At 39.6% G+C, this 22,652-nt stretch overlaps 1 protein-coding gene across 4 annotated transcripts in view; it reads left to right on the top strand.

Annotated features, from left to right (window-relative positions):
• Positions 1-22,652, top strand: part of DIP2B (disco interacting protein 2 homolog B) — a 224,108-nt gene that overhangs the window by 131,055 nt on the left and 70,401 nt on the right. For all 4 annotated transcript variants that reach the window (XM_032876810.1, XM_032876809.1, XM_032876808.1 and 1 more), the window contains exon 4: positions 13,147-13,272. In XM_032876810.1, coding sequence (XP_032732701.1) covers positions 13,147-13,272 — 126 coding nt within the window. The remainder of the gene's footprint in view (positions 1-13,146; positions 13,273-22,652) is intronic.

The following is a 22,652-nucleotide window of genomic DNA, read 5'->3' as shown; positions in this document are numbered from 1 at the left end:
AAGGCAACACGCTATGGCTGGCAGCAGGAACATTCCCCAGCCATATCATGGCCAGGGCTGATGAGCAGAGAAACAAATCTGGGACCCTCAGGAAGACCTGTGGCATAGCAAGCCCATCCCGTGCCCATCTGTGGTCCACTGTGCTAAGGCAGTCTCTGCAGCCCATTTACTGTCTTACCAACTAGCAGAATTAAGCCCTCAAGCTAATTGCAGTGCTCTTTTACTTTCTTCAAAATTTGGATTCCTGTACCAGCCAGTCTTTCATCTTTTCTTGAACTGGAAAGCAGATTGTAGATCACATCCTTTCAGAAACTGCATTAGAGAAATTGAGGAAAAGGACATGGTTGCAGAGTTGTGTCAGACCTTTTGTGAGCTGATCTTATTAGATACATATTTTCATACACTTTAAGGAACGAGAAGTGTTCCATCAAGAAAACAGAGATTCCACACTACACCAGAATTTTCCCTTCTACCTAACCTGGTCTTGAGCAATTGGGGAGGCTTTCTCAGAAGCACGACATCTAAATGGTGTCACAGCACACACAGTGTTAGGGACAGAGCATCAGGTAGTAGACCTCAAAGGGGTTCATTATGACCAGAATTTAGAAGGCAAGGACCCAGAAAGAAGTGGGAGAGGAGTCTAGAAAGATCACCAGGGACGAGATCCTGAGGACTCTTTTTTTTTTAAAGATTTTATTTATTTATTTGACAGAGGTCACAAGCAGGTAGAGAGGCAGGCAGAGGGGGCTGGGGGGAAGCAGATTCCCCGCTGAGCAGAGAGCCCGAAGTAGGGCTCGATCCCAGGACCCTGAAATCATGACCTGAGCCGAAGGCAGAGGCTTAACCCACTGAGACACCCAGGCGCCCCATATCTTGAGGACTCTTGAACAGCACTGAAGAATTTGAGCAGAGCAGTACTGTACATCTGTGTTTGCTCTAGTGGTTTGCTCCAGCTGCAGACCACATGTTCCGCCATTCCCATGTCCTCATGCCCGCCACAGCGCCAAGTATATATAAGGGCTAAATAGATATTTTGGAGAAAAGAAAGAATAAAAGTAGTTACTAGCTAAGAAATGGATTAGAGGGAGGTACAGTTGGATATAGAAAAGCCTTTCAGGAGCTCCTCTTTGTTGCCAAGACCGAAGCCCGATTTCCCAAGCACCCACTGTTGCCTTTTAAGCTGGGGCCCAGGTTCAGCAGCAGTGGGTTCTGCCCAGCCCAGAAGGGTTTGAGCCTCTAAACTCTCATCCCTGGGGCGCCAGCATGGCTCAGTGGGTTGAGCCTCTGCCTTCGGCTCCGGTCATGATCTCAGGGTCCTGGGATCGAGCCCCACATCTCTGCTCGGCGGGGAGCCTGCTTCCTCCTCTCTCTGCCTGCCTCTCTGCCTATTTGTGATCTGTCTGTCGAATAGATAAATAAAATCTTTAAAAAAAAAAAAAGATTTAAACTCTCATCCCTGGCGCTCTGGGAGTTTTGTGGATCCCCCACCCCCCCTTTTTTGGTCTGTTTTTATAGCATATAATGAAAGGATTAGTAAGAACCGAAAAGGTGATTCTCTATAGCTTATGTCCAGGCTGATCACGTACAGAGAAAGGCGATAGTGACCTTTAGTACAAAATTTTGACCTTCATCAACTAAAACGTTACTGTCCTCTCCAGCCCCTGTTCTTTTATAACAGTTCTTTCAGATTTATCCCAAATGTTGGAAAGTGTAGGCTATGAATCAAATACTGGTTAGTAGATGGTGGAATCTCTTAGGTACAGGGGTTTTGAGGGTTTAAGAGTAGGATTTTGGATATTTGTCTACAGGGACTTTTTTCTTTTGAGGTAGTAGCAAGCAGGCCAGAGAGGAGGTAAAGTAGGGAAGAAAAGGTGTTTTAAAAACCCTGAAGAGGGGCGCCTGGGTGGCTCAGTGGGTTAAGCCTCTGCCTTCGGCTCAGGTCATGATCTCAGGGTCCTGGGATCGAGACCCGCATCGGGCTCTCTGCTCAGCGGGGAGCCTGCTTTCTCCTCTCTCTCTCTATGCCTGCCTCTCTGCATACTTGTCATCTCTCTCTCTGTGTTTCAAATAAATAAATAAAATCTTTAAAAAAAAAAAAAAAAACCCTGAAGAGGGGCGCCTGGGTGGCTCAGCAGGTTAAAGCCTCTGCCTTTGGCTCAGGTCATGATCTCAGGGTCCTGGGATCAAGCTCCACATAGGGCTCTCTGCTCAGCAGGGAACCTGCTTCCTCCTCTCTCTCTGCCTGCCTCTCTGTCTACTTGTGATCTCTGTCTGTCAGATAAATAAATAAAATTTTTAAACAAACAAACCATGAAGATACTGAAAGCTATGAGAATACTGTAGTACTGTTGTGAGGGAGCACATGAAAGAAGGGGCATGCAAGCATGGATTTTGGGTGAAAATCACATTTTTCAGTATATTAGGAATTACTTAGCCAAATTGCAAAGGTAAACTCAAGAAATTGTGGCTTCTGTGAAAAAGAAGAAATCAACAGTCGCAGCAGCAGTAGAGCAAATAAATGGTAGAAATTGTTGGAAATTGAACTTCTCTTTGCCACTCCATCCTTAGGAAGGGTTACATTTACCTGTCACTTGTGACAGTGGTGTGAGAACATAGGGTGCGTTTTATAAAAGTCACAAACATTCAGAATAAACTGGTGGGTACACAGAAAGGATTTAATGATGTTAGTGAGTGTAGCTGAAAATTCCTTTATTATTTGGTGGAGGCTTATTAATACCTATGACATTTCAACTAATCATAATCAAATCTAAGTAGACTTAGTATTTCTTGTCAGACATGGTATAAAGAGCTTATATTTATTCAGAGTTAAATCTGACCTGATGCTGTTCTTTACACTTAGCCAAGAGGTTGTGACATTTCAAATACACTTACTAATACCTTTTCTTTCTGCACGTCAAGGCACGATACACCTTTCTACACATGTGTTAAGGTCACAAGTGTAGAAAACAAACTATTGGTGCCTTAGATGGAAAGTGATCTTATGGTAAATCGTTCTGACAGCTCTTTTAAAGTTAAATTTTTGAGCAATTAGCTACCTCAAACAAAACAACAAAAACAAAAAAGGACTTCTGAAGTGTTTGTATCACCTTTTCAGCTCAAACAGTAGTGATGGAAAATGATAACCAGCTCTCACATGCTTTTGGCAGAGATAACCAAAGTCAGCTGTTTGGGGACTGATATTCGGAAGTGCCTTTTTTTTTTTAATCAAAGATCAGGATGAATTGTATGCTGGTGAATGAATCAAATCCAATTAGGAGAGCTGCCTGTTTTGTTGTTGTTTTTTTTAATCAATAAGAAGCTTTGCTAATATAGTAACTGTGAACATCTCCTTTTGACATTGATGTATGCACCAGGGCTTATCATGTTAGAACATAGATGGATGGTTTGATTTGTTCTGTGGTCTCATGCTAGAATCCTTACGGTAGAGAAGAACGTACTCTGTAAGTGTTAATTATCCAAATGTTACGGCCCTTGTAAAGTTTGATTATTATGAATAATTCCCTCGTTTTAGCAAGTTTGCTATTACGTGTTACGTATCTCATGCAAAAATACTTCCGGAAATGTAGTATTTTTAATTAATAACTGGGAGCATTTGATTTGCTGCTGTTGAGGAAGTACTGTTTCTCAGTATAAGCAGTTAAACATTTGTTTTTCACGACAGCTAAGAACCGTAATTTCATCTAATATAACAAGGACACTTTTCACATTTTAACATGTCTGAAATCAAGATATGTTTTATATAGGATGGCATCATAGATTCAATAAAATATGGTAATCTTGATTCAACTAAGTAAACCTCTGCAACACTAAAGTAGTAAAACAAATATAAATGCAGTATAACATTTCAGAGCCATAAGTACGTTAAGTACGTTGGTACTGTGGTCTTAAAGGCACAACATTTTGGCAATATTTTAAAACTTTAAATATTCATACATTTTTTTTACCCAGAAGTTCCGCTTCTAGGAATTTATTTTATACAAATACCTATGTATGTGCACAAAGATATATATGCAAATATCATTGTTGTAATATCATTCATAATAATACAGTGGTTAAATAAGTTATCACAGGGGCGCCTGGGTGGCTCAGTGGGTTAAGTCTCTGCCTTCAGCTCAGGTCATGATCTCAGGGTCCTGGGATTGAGCCCTGGATTGGGCTCTCTGCTCAGCAGAGAGCCTGCTTCCCCCTCTCTCTCTGCCTACTTGTGATCTTTCTCTCTGTCAAATAAATAAATAAAATCTTTAAAAAAAAAATAAGTTATCACAGATCCACACAATGGAATTGTGTGAAAGTTGATTTTCAGATTCTGTGAAGGTTCATAGAAAAGCAGAGGTAGATTTTTTTTGCATAACACAGAGAGATGTACTGTATGTGTGTGTGTATATATATGTATTGTATATATATGTATTTTAAGATTTACTTATTCATTTGTGTGAGAGAGAGAGGCAGGATTAGTTCTGAGAAGTGCTGGATCTGGGGCAAATTTTCACTTCAGCATTATATATGCTTACTTTTTTTTTTTTTAAGATTTTATTTATTTATTTGACAGAGACAGAGGGGGAGGTGAAGTAGGGGGAGCAGCAGAGGGAGAGGGAGAAGTAGGCTCTCTGTTGAGCAGGGAGCCCAATGCAGGATTTGATCCCTGGCCTCTGGGATCATGACCTGAGCCGAAGGCAGATGCTTAACTGACTGAGCCACTTAGGCGCACCTGCTTGCATCTTTTCCCAATATGTATATTAATTATTTTCTAGTTTTTCTTATTGTGGTAAAATACAAAATACGTATAACATAAAATGTATTTATGGTATTTTTAAACAAAAAAATAGCAGATAGTTTTTTTCCTTTCTTTTATTGAGATATAATTGACAGGTCAGGTATACAATGATTCAGTATTATAAAATGATCAGCATAGTAAGTCTAGTTAACATCCACACCACACATAGTTACAAAAATTTTTTTTCTTGGGGTGAAGACTCAAGATTTGTTCTCTTAGGGGCACCTGGGTGGCTCAGTTGTTTAAGCGTCTGATTCTTGATTTTGACTCAGGTTATCATCTCAGGGTTGTGGGACTGAGCCCTGCGTTGGGCTCTGTGCTCAGTGGGGAGTCTGCATGAGATTCTCTCTCCTTCTGCCCCTCTCCTTGCTCTCTCTCCCTAAATAAATAAATGAATGAATGAAATCTTTAAAAAAAAAAAAGACTTTTTCTCTTAGCAACTTTCAGATGTATGATACAGTATCACTAAATGTAGCCACCATGCTGTATATTGCATCCCCATGACTTAATTATTTCATAACTGGAAGTTTGTAAAAAATAGTTTTAAAAATGATAGCCCCAGGGGCACCTGGGTGGCTCAGTGGCTTAAAGCCTCTGCCTTTGGCTCAGGTCATGATCTCAGGGTCCTGGGATCGAGCCCCGCATCCGGCTCTCTGCTCAGCGGGGAGCCTGCTTCCCTTCCTCTCTCTCTGCCTGCCTCTCTGCCTACTTGTGATTTCTGTCTGTCAAATAAATAAATAAATAAAATCTTTAAAAAAATGATAGGCCTGGATAAATGATATAAAGCCTTAAATCAGTTACTGTTGTTAATGATTTTTACTCTAAGTATGGATTCTTCTGACTTAATACCAGGAGCTAAATGGAACAATAACTCCCTCTGTCACCCTAATTGAGAACTTTCTCTGTCCAAATCTGATGTCTGACATGGTGGCATTTGCTAAGGTAGCTGCCACGGATACACCAGGATCATTTTATATTAGCAGGCTTCCTCGTGCCAAGGAAAGTAAATTGAGTTTATTTCAGTTCAGTAAGAATTTATTATAGACCTCCTAGTAGTTGAGCACAATTTAGATGCTAGAGAAACAGAGGCAGAAATACAAGAATCTTTTCTTAAACGTAGGAATCCTTTATACAAGGTAGAAGCAGCAGAGATGAGGGGGTAACAGGGAAGGAGCCTGGGAACTGGGCACTGTTGAGGGCAGGCTTCATGAGGTTTTGAAGGATGAGTGGCTGTTTGCTTTATGGATATTCCAGGCTGAAGACTGTCTACATAGGGGCATTTAAATTCAAATTAAATTAATATTTCACTCTCCATCCCCGCTAGCACACAGCATGGTGCCAAAATTAACGTGATATCCTAATATTCCAGAACTTAATAGTCGCTGCCTCTGCCATAATTAAAAATGTTAAAGTGGTTCGTACTTTAGAAATTGGTAAAAATGGCGTGACTGCTTGATGGCTTGCAAGTAACTCTTAACTGTACTTCTCTATTTGCTGACTCCGCCTACGCATGCATCTGTCTGCCTTTCAATCTGTCTGTTATCTACCTGCTTGTCTATCTGTCCATCTCTCTATCCATCCATCCATCCTAACAGGTAAGGGCACTTAGTGTCTGTTCTGCTCCATAGATGTACTTAAGCCCATCCATGGGACTTACACATCGTGTCTAAGCCACTTCATAAAAACAAGCCAAAAATAGGAGCAGCTACTTTAAAACTGTAAAGTAACATTTTTCACTTATCTCTGGGGGAAAGATGGAAAAAATGCTTCAGTGTTGTCCATAGATGTAGGGAAATGGACACTCACATTCATACCTTGTTGGTAGAAGTGTTACTAATGAGATTGGACTTTTAAAATAGGTTTATTGACCCTTTGTGTTTCTTCTATAAGCTACCTCTCCAGTGCCTAAGCCTATTTTATTAAGGTTGAGCTGTTCATCTTTTAAAAAATTTATTTGTGGGGCGCCTGGGTGGCTCAGTAGGTTAAGCCTCTGCCTTTGGTTCAGGTCATGATCTCAGGGTCCTGGGATTGAGCCCTGCATTGGGCTCTCTGCTCAGTGGGGAGCCTGCTTCCCCCCTCTCTCTCTGCCTGCCTCTCTGCCTACTGTGATCTCTCTCTCTGTCAAATAAATAAATAAAATCTTTTAAAAAAATTTATTTGCATGGTGCCTGGGTGGCTCAGTTGGTTAAGCGGCTGCCTTCAGCTCAGGTCGTGGTTCCAGGGTCCTGGGATCAAGCCACGCATTGGGCTCCCTGCTTAGCAGAGAGCCTGCTTCTCTCTCTCCCTCTGCCTGCCTGCTTACTTGTGCTCTCTCTGTGTCAAATAAATAAATAAAATCTTAAAAAAGAATAAAAATAAAAAAATTTACTTGCAAGAATTTTTTTTTAATCCTGGGGCACCTGGGTGGCTCAGATGGTTAAGCATCTGCCTTTGGCTCAGATCGTAATCCCCTGATTCTGGAATCGAGTCCCTGGCAGGGAGCCTGCTTCTGCCTGCTGCTCTGCTTACTTGTGCTCTCTCTCTATCTCTCTGTCAAATAAATAAATAAAATCTTAAAAAAAAATTTTTTTTAATCCTAATGATGCTAACATTTAAATTGTACTAGATGTATTTTAGTATATGTGCTGCTGAAGTGAGCACTAAATTGTACTAGACATATTAATGCAAGTAGACAAGAGAAATCAACTAGAGGTATAAGAATTAGAAAAGAAAAAGGAAAACTGTATTTGCACTTGATATGATATTTATTTAGAAAACCAAGAGAGTCAGTGGCAAAATTAATCTAATGAAACAATTCAGTCAGATAGCAAGATATGGAATTAGTACAGCAATCAGTAGCCTTCATATATGCAACCAATAACTAGTTAAAAGATATAATGGTAGAGCATACTTCATTTACAGAAACAATAGAAAAGATAAGACCTATTTAGGAAAAACATAAGAAATGTGTAAAGCTTTTATGAAGGAAACTTTAAAACACCCTGAAAGACACAAATAGACATGGTAAATGGAAAAGGCATCCCTTGTTCTTTGATAGGGTAATTCAGCATACAAAGATGGCAGGACTCTCTAAATTAGTTTATAAATTTAATCCAGTCCCAGTAACACTAATAAATTTATCTATGGAGTTGAAAAAACATGTTTTTGAAATTCATTTGGGAAAATAAACACTTATAGCTAGTAAACACTGAGAAAGAAAACCTATGAAGAGTGATTATACTAACTAGATATTAAAGCATACGCTAAAGACTATAATTAAAACAGTGCAGTATGGCAGACAGACCATTGAAATAGAATAACAGGTGCAGAAATAGACCAGAGTACCTCTGAGATTTAGTGTATAATAAAGATAGCGTTGTAAATCATTGGGTCAGAAATATACTTTTTAATAAATTGGTGCTAAGACAGCTGGAAAAATATGAAGTAAATCTGTACCTCACACCATATGCCAGCAAAAACTTCAAGTGGATCAGAGATCTACATTAAAAAAAAAAAAAAAAGGTAAGTACTGAGAGAAAACAGTCAGTTTTTCTATAATGTGGGCTTATAGAAAGCCTTATGGGAGGAGGGCTACTTAAAATCCTGATGTGATTAAAGACTACATACAAAATGTTTTTACTGTGGTAAAAAACACATAAATTTACCCTCTTAAAATTTTTTAAGTGTACATTTTAGTATTAACTATGTGCGTATTGTCATATAATAACTGTCTAGGCCTCTTTGATCTTACATGACTGTAGGTAACTTTATACTTAATGACAGCTCTCTGTTTCCTTCTCCCTCAGTCTCTGCCAACCACCATTGTACTTTCTACATCTAAAAATTTGAGTACTTTAGGTATCTTTTGCAAGAAGAACCAAACAGTATTTTGTTGTTTGGTGATTGTTTTATTCCGCTTAGCATAATGTCCTCGAGGTTCATCCATGTTGTAGCATATTATAGGATTTCCTTCTTTTTTAAGGTTGAATAATATTCCATTGTATATACATACACCATTTTCTTTATACATTCATCCATTCATGGACATTTAGGTTGCTTCCATGTCTTGGGTATTGTAAATAATGCTGCATTGAGCATTTGTGTGCAAATATCTCTTTGAGATCCTGCTTTCAGCTCTTTTGGATATATACCCAGAAGTGGGATTGCTAGATCATATGATAGTTCTATTTTTCATTTTTTGAGGAACCTTCCATACTGTTTCCATAGCAGCTGCACTGTTTCACAGTCCCACCAATAGTGCACAAGGGTTCTGATTTCTCCAGATCCTCACCAACAGTTGGCCTTTTCTTTTTTCCTCTCCCTTTCCCTCTCCCTCCCCTTCCCATTCCCCTTCCTCTTTTCCTTTCCTTTCCTGTGGCTTTCTTAATTGGTGTGAAGTGATATGCCATTGTGCTTTTGATTTGCATTTCCCTGATGAATAGTGATGTTGCAGATCTTGTCATATGATTGTTGTCCATTTGTGTTATCTTTGGAGAAATGTCTACTTGAGTCTCTTGACCATTTTAAAATTGGTCTACTTGTTACTGAGTTGTAGGAGTTCTTTATGTATTCCGGACATTAATGCCTTACTTGGTATATGGTGTGTAAATATTTTCTCCTGTTCTGTAGGTTGCCTTTTCACCTTGTTGATTGTTTTCTTTTGTTGTGCAGAAGCTTTTTCATTTGATGGACTCCCACCTATTTTTGCCTTTCTTGCTTGTGCTTATAGTGTCATATCCAAGAAATTATTACCCATTCCAAGGTTATGAAGCTTTTCCTCTTATGTTTTCTTCTAAGAGTTCTGTAGTTTCAGGTATTAAGTGTAGGTTTTTAATTTATTTGGAGTTAATTTTTATATATGGTGTAAGTATCCAACTTCATTCTTTTATATGTGGATATTTCCATTTCCCTGGCAACATTTGTGAAGAGACTGTCATTACCTATTGTGCAGTCTTGGCACCCTTGTAAAGGATCATTTGACTAACCATATACAATGATTAGTTTCTGGGCTCTCTGCTTTATTACATTGGTTTATATGTCTGTCTTTATGCCAGTATTATACTATCTTTAGGTTTCTGATATGTTTTGAAATCTGGAAGTGTGAGGCTTCTAGCTTTATTCCTCTTTCTTAAGATTGTTTTGGATATTTGGGTTTCTTTGAGATTTCGTATATGTTTTAGGATGTGTGTTGTAGGATTGAGTGAATGAATAAAATATATTGAGGATTTTGTGAACCAGGTTTCTTACTATTAGAGAAGAGAGTTAAAAATGGAAAAGGGGAAGGTTAGAATGAATTTTATGGTGTTGAAATGGATTTAGAGTTATTAATAAGAATTGATGGTTTTTAATATAGATGTAGGTATATGCATGTTAATATTTATTTTCATATTTATATGCTTTTATCCAATGAAAGGACTTAGAAGAAAGATACCCCAATAGCACTGAGCACTCCTGATTTTAAGATCTTGGTTTCTAAATACCATTTTCTGTTAAGAGGAACCAGGGCCTTAGAGAAATGTCTAATTCTAGTGGTGGAACAGGGAACATACCTGGAACATCTTAGACAGAAAATAATTACTGCTCAAAATGATGGGAATAACAAAAGGATATAAGAACCAGTTTGATTTGGCCTAATTGGTCAAATTTGAGGTAATAGGACCATCAAAATAAGTAAAGATAGTAACAGTAGCCATGGAATAAAATAAAAATCAATAGGTCTATATTGATATAAATAAATAATTGGAGGAGAAAGGGATGCTTTTTTTAAAAAAAAAAATTTATTTATTTATTTATTTATTTATTTATTTATTTGACAGAGAGATCACAAGTAGGCAGAGAGGCAGGCAGAGAGAGAGGGGAAAGCAGGCTCCCCGCTGAGCAGAGAGCCCTATGCAGGGCTCAGTCCCAGGACCCTGGGATCATGACCTGAGTGGAAGGCAGAGGCTTAACCCACTGAGCCACCCAGGCGCCCTGGGATGCTTTTTCTTATAATAGAAAAACCAACTCATAAATATAGAAGGAATGATGGAGTTATAAAATCAACATTTTGGAAGTGCCCAAGTGGCTCAGTTGGTTAAGCATCTGCCTTTAGCTTAAGTCATTATCCCAGGGTCCTGGGATCAAGCCCCACATCAGGCTCCCTGCTCGGTGGGGAGCCTACTTCTCCCTCTCCTCGCTGTTCATGCTCGCTCTATCTCTGTCTCTCTCTCAAATAAATAATAAATAAAATTTTAAAAAATATATAAAATCAACATTTTGTAGCCATTATAATAATAATTGATTCAGCCAAGAGTGATCAATGGATTCTGAAACTAATAGATGAAAGTTTAATGAAATATGTAACAGTTACATCATCTCAAAAGCATTTACCCATAAAGTATCTATTAATTAAATAAAGGGAAGAATAGTAACTCTGCAGTGGATTACTTTAGCAGACACTATCTTAACCAAATAATCAAAGTTACTATCACGAGTAATGGGGCTGATGCTTCCTAGTACTGTGTTCAAGAAAACATTACTTCTATGGTATTCCTGCCAAAATGCATAACCTGGATCTAATTATGAGGAATATGAGTAAGCCAAAATTAAGGAACATTCTATAGTATAATTAGTCTTTACCATAATGTCAAGGTAATAAAAGAGAAAGGTTGAGAATTGTTCCGGATTATAGGATAGTAGAGAGATGTGACAAGTAAGTGTAATGTGTGATTCTGTGTCAGGTCTCAGATCAGGAACAAAGGAGGAAAAACTATAAAGGGCATTATTGAGAGATAGTAGGCTAAGTTGGAATATGGGTTGTGGGTTATATAATAGTTTTGTATCAATTTTTAATTTTCGGATTTTGATAAATGTACTGTGGTTATATAAGAGTAAAATCCTTGTTCTTAGGAAATACATCTCAGCAGTTTTTGGAATTAATCCTACAGATAGAGGATTGGACATATATACTAAGGTGAAAATACTGAATTAGTCTTGCTGTGAATAGTTGCTATGAATAGTAGCAAAACTTTGGAAACAAAGTTGCTTAAATAAATTATGGCACAGACATATAGTGAAATTCTATGCAGCCCTTTAAAATTATGTTGTAGGACTATATTTACATAGAAAGATGTTTCTGTTTATCTTAGTGAAGGTTTTTTTGTTGTTGCATGAAACAGTCTAGCTCAGGCTACCTTAAATAGCTGGGGTAAATCACAAAAGCCAAGGAACAGTTGAGAAATCCCTAGAAAAGGAGAGATAGCTTTGGGGGTCTCAACCTTGAAGTTCAAGAACCTTTCTTCTTTGTAGGTCATTATCATTAAAATGACTCAGTTCTAGGATCTGTGTTTTCTTGATCAGTTTAAATTCCCCCCTACTCCAGTAAAAGGATCTGATTGGTCCAGCTTTTATAAGGGGCACGTTTACATAGCACTGACAGGCTTCTAAGGATAGCTTGCATGTCCGCTGACTGGACCCATTCCTGAGAAGATTTCTTGTGAACTGGGAAGCTACTTCAGTTGTTACCTACCTTAATAGGATTTTGCAGAAATGTAGAGTGTATTTTATGGTGAGAGTGGAGAATCAAGAGTTCTGTCTGGATATGTTAATTTTGAGACTCCTATTAACATAGGAGTTAAGGGAGAACTGAATTTTCTTGTGGCCAAAGTGGCAAACAAGTACCATCAGCCCTTACATTCTTTTACATTCTTTTCTAGATCAGAATCAGCTCTTCTGTTTTCTGTGGTATAAAACTGAGGGGTCTCAACCCCTTTCAGATAGTTGAGCAGATCGTAAGCTTCTTTTCCTGAAAAATAATGAGTGTCCTCTAGATACCTGCACAACACTCATTCCATTCAGGGGTAGGATTCCCTGCCTGGCATGGGTGTGTCTTAGACTCCTTTACCCTTGCCCCACCCCTGCCCCCCATCTCCATTAACCCCTTTTTCGGTGTCTGAAGCAGTCACCTAATCATTCTGGGCTTCTTTTTCCTTCTCTATAAAGTTACGCTTGGCTGGGGCGCGTGGGTGGCTCAGTGGTTTGAGCCTCTTCCTTCAGCTCAGGTCATGATCTCAGGGTCCTGGGATCGAGCCCCGCATTGGGCTCTCTGCTCAGCGGGTAGCCTGCTTCCGTGTCTCTCTCTGCCTGCTTGTGCTCTCTCTCTCTCTCTGTCAAATAAATAAATAAAATCTTCTAAAAAAATTATTTAAAAAGTTACGCTTGGCTTTTTCTTTTGTCTCCTCTTTTTCATTTTTATTTTAATTGTTACAACACAAATTATAGGTAAAAATCACCTAAACATCCATTTGCAACAATTGCGATGGTGATAGTTCAGCTCACAGAAGAAAACACCTTAAGAACCAGGAGCTAATAAATGCAAATGTTTAATCTTTCAGATATCCATACAGAAGCAGTTCAAGCCGCACTGGCAAAGCATAAAGAACAGAAAATGGCTCTGCCCATGCCAACCAAAAGGCGGTCCACATTCGTCCAGTCTCCTGCAGATGCCTGCACACCTCCTGGTAGGTTTATCAGAACCTTTCTCTCTGACAGTTACTCCTTTGATGTTCCTGAAATTAGCTTGGCTTTTTCTGTTCTGAGGTAGGAGCTGGAACTTTGCTCATCATCCAAGGTGTATAAGATCCAAGGTGTACACATTGAAGGTGGCAGCTTTCAATTGTCATGTTGTAAATGACATACAAAAAGAGGCCTTAAGAATAAAGCTATTTTTTTTAAATGTCCTTCTGAATTTCCAGCATTTCCTTGATGAAACCCCCGAACTCATGTAGTCATAAATAAACACAGTCCAAAGCTTAGGGTCTAAAAAAATTCCTTCTGTTGTTTAATAACTATTTTTGTTGACATCTAAAATATGACCCATAGTCATACATTTCTTTAACATATTTGTATTCCTGTATCAGATATTTTGTTTCTATAGAGTAAGTGCACTTGGGACAAAGTTTTATGTGTCATTAAAGATGTGAGCAGTCATGCAGTTTTAATAGATCTGAAAAACATATATAAGTGTGTTTGTGTATGTGTTAATCTATTTTATATACATTTATATACTTTTTAAGAATCCACTTTTTATATAATGGCTTCACGAGGTCAGCGAGAATTAAGTGGCTCCATCCCATTCTCATTCCCCAGGCTTGGAATCTCTACCCCAAAGTAAATTTAGGATTTTTAACTTGCTATTTGAGAAGCAAATGGAACAACTTTAAGTTGTCTTGTCTATTTAGAATCTTTCCCAAAATTCCTAAAAACCTTAAAATTTTTAAATGAAATCTCAGACAAGATCTCCACGTAGGCCTCTGCGACTAAACATAATAACTCTATTTCAGAGCTTCAGTATCGTTTCTGTCTACTATCATGGTACTGATAATGAAATCTTTACGGAAAAAAATTTTTCTCTGGAGTTTTGGTCTGAAGGACTTACCATATCTTTGGGGAGAAGGTCACGTTCTCATGAATGACTTTGATTCATAGCTGTCAAGTTGAGCTATTTCCATGGATCCTGTTGCCTGGTCTGGGTTCATATTAATAGTTTTCTCCTAGGTTTTGGCTAACTTCTCCGAACATTTGGGTGTGCTGTGGGCTCATTAACTGTGTGTGCTTTTTTTTTTCTTTACATCTGTGGTGTCAATATGTTTGAAAGAGAAATAGCTTTGTGGCTTCAAGTGTTTCTCAAAACGTAACACGGGATACCTCTAGCAGACCTTCACAATAAGACATTTTGTGTCTGTAATGGTGCGTACTTCCAGACCATTCATTCAAAATCTTGGACGGTTTCCCTTCCACATCAGTATAGCACCAGTTGGGTCCTGGTGGACAAAGGGGGGCTCTCAGCGTAGTAGCTATTCCTTGTTGGCGGATTCTGCTGCAGCGCAGCTGGGGGGTCAGTTGTAATAAAAGGCAAAGGGTAGGGAGCAACGTGATGTGCAGTTCTTAGAAACAATCCTCTCCATGGCTGTATTAAAGAACCGCAGTTTCAGAGTAAATAGTCTGCTCTCATGGCCTCGAGTTAAATGTGAGAGTGCAGCAAAGGATCTTGAGAATGCTCGGAAGGAATGGAAACCTTTTTTTATCCTTTTACAAAAGTCACTGCCTGAGGGGAATTTACCAACTCCAGAAACAAGTCATGGCTATTCATTGCTGAATGAGACCACAGTCCTTTGGCATTCACTACAGTCCTCTGGATCTCTAAACAGTAACGTTGTACTCTGTCTGCAGCCTTAAAGATGTGGCATTATGTTCTGGATCACCTTATGCGTCTTAATAATTTCATGATTATTAAGATACGGTCCTTTCTCCTAAGACCTTTATTCAGCAGAGCAGAGTAAGAAAAGGTTTCCTATCCATTTAGCTCCATCCAGATCCAGGTTTCTCCGAATAGCTTACAAGAAACTTTAACATACTGTCAGGGACCTGAATGTTGTCAAAAAGAGGAGGAATTCTCCCAGCATGAAGAAATGTTGAGCACACCTCCCAGAGGGATCTCTCACATGGCCCCCACATGGGCGCCACATGGCCCCCACATGGCCCCCACATGGCCCCCACTGGCGCTAGGTCTTGATGCTGTCATTCTGCAGTTATGCACGTGCCTGTGTCTAGCGTGAGGCAGTGTAGAAGAACTGTATCATAAGGCACCCATCAGCTCTGTTCATTTTAGGGAATGGAATTTGCTGTCCCCGTGTCAGGATCTCTCCTGAGCTTCTGAGAGCCTCTGCTGAGAGACTGGGCAGTCTCCTCTTCCTATTGCAATTTAATTTGACATCACGGTCTCCCTCTAACCTAGGGACGGCAGGTAGGATTCATTCATCTCGCATATTTACTCTGCTAGCCCCTGAAACACTGAAGGTCAGAAGAATGCTGAGCCGCCCTCAGGGTTGGGGAGGAGGAAGAGAAAGGACATTAATTATTGCTGGTTATAGGTGGTTAAAAAAAAAAAGAGTTCTGGGCAACTATGAAAATGACCTTGCCATGGCACTCTTTCTAGAATAGTTGTACTACCCTTGCAGAGCAAAACTGGCCTCAGATTTCATAGGGATTTAGTCGGGTCGCCCTTGGGGCGCTGTCTGAGTGGTCGTGCTGCACCTCGCGCTGTCCCCGTGCGAGCCTGGTGCCTGGGATACCTGCGGGAGTGCACTAGCCGCCCGGCTTCTTTAGGAGGCATCCACCCCATAACTGTTGGAATTGCTGAACCGGTGAAATTTTAGTTCTCTTTTGGGAAGGATTTAATAAAAGTATTTAGGAAGTAGAATATGCCATACATTTTGGCCGTAGTCTTAGTATTATATGGAATGGAAAATATGGCAAATAGTTGGTTGGGAAATAATTGGCTTTTGTTCATCTATCATTCACAAATAATAAAATGTCAGTCAACCTAAGATTTGCTTATTGGTATGTACACTGATTTCTCTTACGGACTGGAAAATTTAAGTTCTCCAAGTTGGTAGCAAACTACGGTTCTTTCAGTGCCTGTGGCCTTTTTCAGAGTCTTTTTTAGCGTACTTGAATTACTGCCATCCAGTTCCCTTTATGTGCTGAAATCATTTACTGATGTCGTGAGGCAATTACCTCAGCTCTTTCTTTGTAGGGGTTCTTTGTGTACTGCTGTTTCTCATTCATACGGGTAAACACAATGCAGAAAATGCAGCATACATTGTTTTCCCCTCTGATTTTTTTCTCCACCCTTGTGGACTTACCCTGTGCTGCATTCTGAGGGTACTTTGATGACCAAATAGACCACAGAATGACCCCAGAACACAGTGAGCTATTTCAGCTGGCTTGGGTAGAATGAATTTAGACATCTGTCCCACATAGGGCCCTTCTTGAAAGTGACTACAGTAGTAATTCATGGGACCAAACAAGGAGAAATTTACCTCTCTGCATTTCTATATAAGATAGCAATGCCCATGAACAGATTTAGGATATTGTTATATACGTCTAACATACTTTAATAATGCCTTGTAAGAATTGCAGTACTTCATGGTATGTAAGGGACTTCCATGTGGCTTCCACAATGGCTGCCCTGCCTCATTTGTTCCTCATAGGTACTCTGTGACATAGAAAGGCAGAGTCCTTTAGAGACAAAGAGACAAACAGGTTCATAGTCACTAAGGGATTCGCCTCAGGTCAGACAGCACAAATACATATCAGACTCAAGTCTTCTTGATTTTGTTTTTTTACTCTACCAGAGTGTCATGTTTGGGAGATTATTTTTTACTTAATTGATACTCATGGGTTCTTGGTACTGGAATGGGTATTATTTTAAGCAAATTGAATAGCTGCTGCCTTCTGAGAGCTTATAGCCCCAAACATATTCTAGTTAGTTAATTTAAACTTAAAAGAGAACACTTGTGTGAATTAACAGCTTAGGGAGTTTTCCCCAAACATTCCAATTTTATTCAAAACTGCAAAATAAACAGAATTGGCAAATCAGACCCCTATAAAATGTGTTCTAATTAGTAGACTTGGATCATGTTAATAGCATACTTTAATTTTTGGTATGGGTTATGAGCAGTGGTCTGCAGTTACTTGGGAGAGCAGTAAATATTCAGTATTCTTTAAGCCAAAGCACAATAAAATCCCACTCTGTCAGACTGAATTTGTTTATTTCAATGGCCTATTATAAAATTTAAGGCTTCCAGTAAAACTAATTTCATAGTTACCATTTTTTGAGTCCCCTCTGTGTACTAGTCTAAGGGCTAAGTGGTTAGCATATATTTTTCATTTTCTTTTTCTCGACAGTCCTCTGTCCCATTTTACAAATGAGAAAACAGGTTTAGAGAAGCCCAGTAACTTGCCCAGACTTCTTTTTCTAGCTGTTTAGTCAATTAGATAATCTGAAAATTCTCACCTAGAATAGGGAAAAGAAAACTTCCCTTTAGAAATGCTAGATAGACTATAACCAGTTTCCTTTTAAATACATATAGGAACAAGAGCAAGAGAGAACAGTCACTAAACATCAGAGTGCTGAGATGGTGCTCATTTTCCCTGTCCTGCGAAGCAGGGAGGCAGGAAACAGGGGCCTAAATTTAATTACTATAAGGATAGAAAAGATAAAACCTTGAACCTATATAAGAGATTAGAGGTTGGGGGTGCCTGGCTGGCTCAGTCTGTAGAGCATGTGACTCTTGATTTGGGGCTGTGAGTTCAAGCCCCACGTTGGATGTAGAGCTTACTTAAAAAATAATAATAACAGCAAGGTTGGAGGTTGGAATTGAGATCCCTGGAGGGGCTTAACATCTTCATCAGAAGAGCGAGCTAGAAAAACATAACATGCCAGCAAAAGATGTTGTCAAGAAGGCTTGCCTTGTGCCTGACCTTGGGATAATGGGGACTCAGATCTTCCCTAAGAATTTGAGGTCAAGTGGGTTCAAGGTTTGAGTTTCACTATACTGCCTGGTAAGAACTAACTAACATTAAAAAATGGTCTTTGGGCTGATGATAACTTTGGGACACAAATAGTTTCTTCAAGGATACAACCTCAACCCAAGAACTTAGGATTCTTAGAGATAAAGATCCACTGAATTTTGTGAGCAAACAGTCCAAAAATAGAATAGAAAAAGAACAACAACAGCAAACAGCAAAATTAGACCCTTAAGAACTGATTTGCCCAAGAGCTCTCAGTGGCAGAGCTAAGATCAGAATTCAGAGCAGTCTGACCTAAAAAGCCCATTCTCTAAACCACTTGGCATATTGCCTCTCCTTCTACCATAGTGTCAAGTAAATATTTTGTGGTAAATCTGGAGCTCTAGCAGTTGCTGCATGTTTGATCAAACTTTTCAAATAGGCAATGTTTTTTTTTTTTAATCTCTTTTCTTACCTCAATATAGTTGACCCATGAACAACACAATTTGAACTTTGTGGGTCCACTTTTATGTGGATTTTTTTTTAATAGTACAGTACTGTAAAGGTATTTCTCTTCCTTATGATTTTCTTTTTTTTAAAGATTTTGAGAGAGAGAGAGCAGGAGAGAGACAGAGAGAGAGCATGAGAGGGGGGAGGGTCAGAAGGAAAAGCAGGCTCCCCACTGAGCAGGGAGCCCAAAGTGGGACTCAGTCCTGGGACTCCGGGATCATGACGTGAGCCGAAGGCAGTCGCTTAACCAACTGAGCCACCCAGGCACGGAGCCCTCCTTATGATTTTCTTAATAACATTTTCTTTTCTCTAGCTTACTTTAAGAATACAGTATACAATACATGTAACATATGAAACATATGTTGACTGTTTATATTACCAGGAAGGCTTCTGGTCAGCCGTAAGCTATTAGTAGTTAAGTTTTGGGTGAGTCAAAGTTTTACATGGACTTTCCACCATGATGGGGCCAGTGCCTCTAACACCTGTGTTTGTTCAAAGGACAACAGTATTATTTGTAATGTTAATTGATTTTGTGAACTGTTTTTTCATAGACATGGGGAAATACCCAGAAAAACTGTGTTTGGTGATCCCTTGTAGATAGAGTGACCCTGGAGTAATTATTATTTTTTTTTTAAGATTTATTTATTTATTTGACAGAGCGATAGAGAGCACAAGTAGGCAGAGCAGCAGGCAGAGGGAGGGGGAGAAGCAGGCTCTCCACTGAGCAGGGAGCCCGATGTGGGGCTCCATCTCAGGACCCCGGGATCACGACCTGAGCCGAAGGCAGCCACCTAACCAACTGAGTCACCCAGGCGCCCCTGGAGTAATTATTGACAGGGAGTACCCTTCTCTCTGAAGGGTTCCAGTTTGGGCATTCATGGTCAAGCAATTCATGCCAGTCAGAAGCCATTCACTAACTGTCCTAGTGATTGTTTCCTTTCCTTGTTCTTTGAAGCTCCTATTTCTTGGGCTAGCTTATGTGGTGTATTTTGTTAGGATAAGATCTTTCTTTCAGTGAATCTTGACCTAGCTACTATTCTAAGCTGATGTCTGGGCCTGATTTTGGCATCAGCTGTCAGAACCCTGTGGCAGGCACTGTCTTTCCAGGAGTGTGTCCAGCTTGCACAGTATCCCTCAAGTTGTGTAGACTGACTGAGATGTTACCATCCTCTCACCAAGGTGCCATTTTCACCCCCACAAATCTTTTAAAATCAGTTCTTCTTACAGTTTATTGAATTATAATCCACGTACAATAAATACACTTAAAGTGTATTTTTTGCTAAGTTTTTGCAGCAAAACTGCGAAACCATCACCACAATTAAGAAAATGAACCTTATCCATCATCCCCCCCACCCACAAAATTTCCTCATAATCCCTTTGTAATCCTACTTCTCTTCCTCCCAATGATCTGTTTTCTGTCACTGTACATTGGTTTGTATTTTCTAGGATTTCATATAAATAGAATCATACTTTGTTGTACTTTTTTAGGGCAGGGAGAGGTCTGTCATATTTCACTCAGCATAATTGTTTCGAGATTCATCCATGTCGTGTATATCATAGCTTCATTCCTCTTTATTGCTGAATAGTAGTCTGTCACATGATTTGTTTATCCTTTCAGTTCTTGATGCACATTTGGGTACTTTCCAGTTTTTACCTGTTACAAATAAAACTGCTGTGAACATTCATGTACAAGTCCTTCTATATTTTCCTTTCTCTTGGGTAGATACTGAGGAGTGGATTGGATAGATTATTTTGTTAGTAGATAGAGTGGGTGGGTGTTTAAACTTTTAAAATAAACATTTTTAGGGGCACCTGGGTGGCTCAGTGGCTTGAGCCTCTGCCTTCGGCTCCAGTCGTGATCCCGGGGTCCTGGGATCAAGCCCCGCATCGGGCTCTCTGCTCAGCGGGGAGCCTGCTTCCTCCCCTCTCTCTCTGCCTGCCTCTCTGCCTGCTTGTGATCTCTTTCTCTCTGTCAGATAAATAAATAAAATATTTTTTTAAAAATTAAACATTTTTAGATGTCATAGATCTGTTTTCTACCAAGAAGAGGGAAGTCATTTCCACACATGGCTAATGACTAAAAGTGCTACAACGGTTAAAGGCAGTAAATTCAGGACTTTCCTTCCCTTAAAATTGACAAGCTAATTGTTATATGTTTTGTAATTGGTTATAAATGGATTTTAAGCTTCTGGTTATCAGTATAAAATGGAGCTGTGTTAAAATCACACCAACTATAAACTGAAGGGCAAACCATGTTTTTAAAATTGTTTTCTGGGGGTGCCTGGGTGGCTCAGTAGGTTGAACAGCTGCCTTCGGCTCAGGTCATGATCCCAGGGTCCTAGGATGGAGCCCCACATTAGACTCCCTGCTCACTGGGGAGTCTGCTTCTCCCTCTCCCTCTGCCTGCTCTGCCTACTTGTGCACTCTCCCTGTCATATAAATAAATAAAATCTTTAAAAAAAAATAAAATTGTTTTCTGTTCTGTTACATAAGAGTAGAGTTTAGGCAAGGAACTTGAGTTGTGATGGTAAGAAGAGTTAGGAGTTCATGTTCAGCCGGAGCAGAATCAGTGGGAAAATAATTTAATTTCTATTAAATCTTGCCTGGATTTCTACTAATCCACAGCAGTTTCCTGGGTGATAGCTACTTAACAAACCCAAAAACTACCAAATAAACATATAAATATTTAAGGGACCCGTTTTTATTTCTAAAAAGATACGGTCCCTGAGTGGTGCTTACATTTTGTGTGATCTTACTACGTGATCTGCTGGAAGCTTTGCATAGCCAGTTCGTGCCTGTGAGCTAACATAGGGCGGACTGTTTGGGGAGGAGAAGGGGAACTAAGGTTACTGCCCAACTGCTATGTACTGGCACTGCTGGGGGTGCCTTCTGGACATTGTCTCATTTCATGGCCTTCTGCTGCAGTTAGCACAAAGACCCTTAATGGCCCAGTGCTGTCCACTTGTCCAGGCTCATCTTTCATCAGTAGTAGCATCCTGTGCTTCGGTTAGTCCCATTTCTTTCAGATCTTCAAATGTGCCTTGTTTTCTCTCCCCTCCCAGCTTCCTCACATGCTGTTCCCTCTCCCTGACTCTTTGCCCCCACGCCTCACCTCCCCAGCCTCAGAACCAGTAGTTACTTACCCTTGCAGCCTGCCTGGGTTTAGGGCTCACTTCCTTAAGTTCCTGCACTGTAAGATTCTAAGTCCTATTAGAATAGGGACACATCTTCCTTGTTCACCATTTTATTCCTGCCAATTACTATAGCACTTAGTGGTATTTGTTGAAGGGATGAACAAGCAGACCTTCTCAGATGGATCATTTTATCCCCAAGTCACATAGCTTGTGAGGGGTAGACCCCGGAGTTAAATGGAAGACAGACACCAAGGCCATGTTTTTCCCACTAAGCCGGCCTACAGTTGTAGTCACTAAACTCTCAGGAGGAATGGCAGGCAAGCAAGGTAATTGAATTGAAACAATACACCTAATTACATAATTGATCCAATATAGAAACATAGTGAAGCCAATTTTCCATAAACCTAATCATGAGAATACTGTTTTTACTGTCTTCTGAAAATTGGGTTATTCTGATTTTATACTTAACACAGTTTAAAATAAATTATCCAATAAAGACAACCTGTAAATCCAGTGGCGTTTGTGGGATCCTGAGTTGTATGACCCTGAAAGTAATTCGTTCTTAGGGTCAGATTTACCTGTCCCATGCCACCCTCCCATTCATTTCTTTAGCATGTTTACAAAGACAGAAATCTCTGCCTCCCAAGGTACCATTGAAATGTTGGAATATTTTTTTGGAAATGGTACAGACCTCTTTCCTTAAATAAGAAGTTACAGATGCTGTTACTTTTCTTTCTCTATATTTTCCTTAAGTCACTCTCCTTTGCATTATAGATCTCTTTCCCCTTTAAAGAACCGCATCAACGTATCCTTTGGGGTCTCACCACTGTTTACTCTCCAGACTCTTCTTTTGCCCCGTACATCTCAAAGTCTTTACTCCATTTACATAGAAGTTCTTGAAA

This window comes from Lontra canadensis, unplaced genomic scaffold, assembly GCF_010015895.1.
Source record: "Lontra canadensis isolate GAN:19392208 unplaced genomic scaffold, GSC_riverotter_1.0 scaffold59, whole genome shotgun sequence".
Taxonomy (NCBI): domain Eukaryota; kingdom Metazoa; phylum Chordata; class Mammalia; order Carnivora; family Mustelidae; genus Lontra; species Lontra canadensis.
This window is presented reverse-complemented; position numbering and strand designations above follow the sequence as displayed.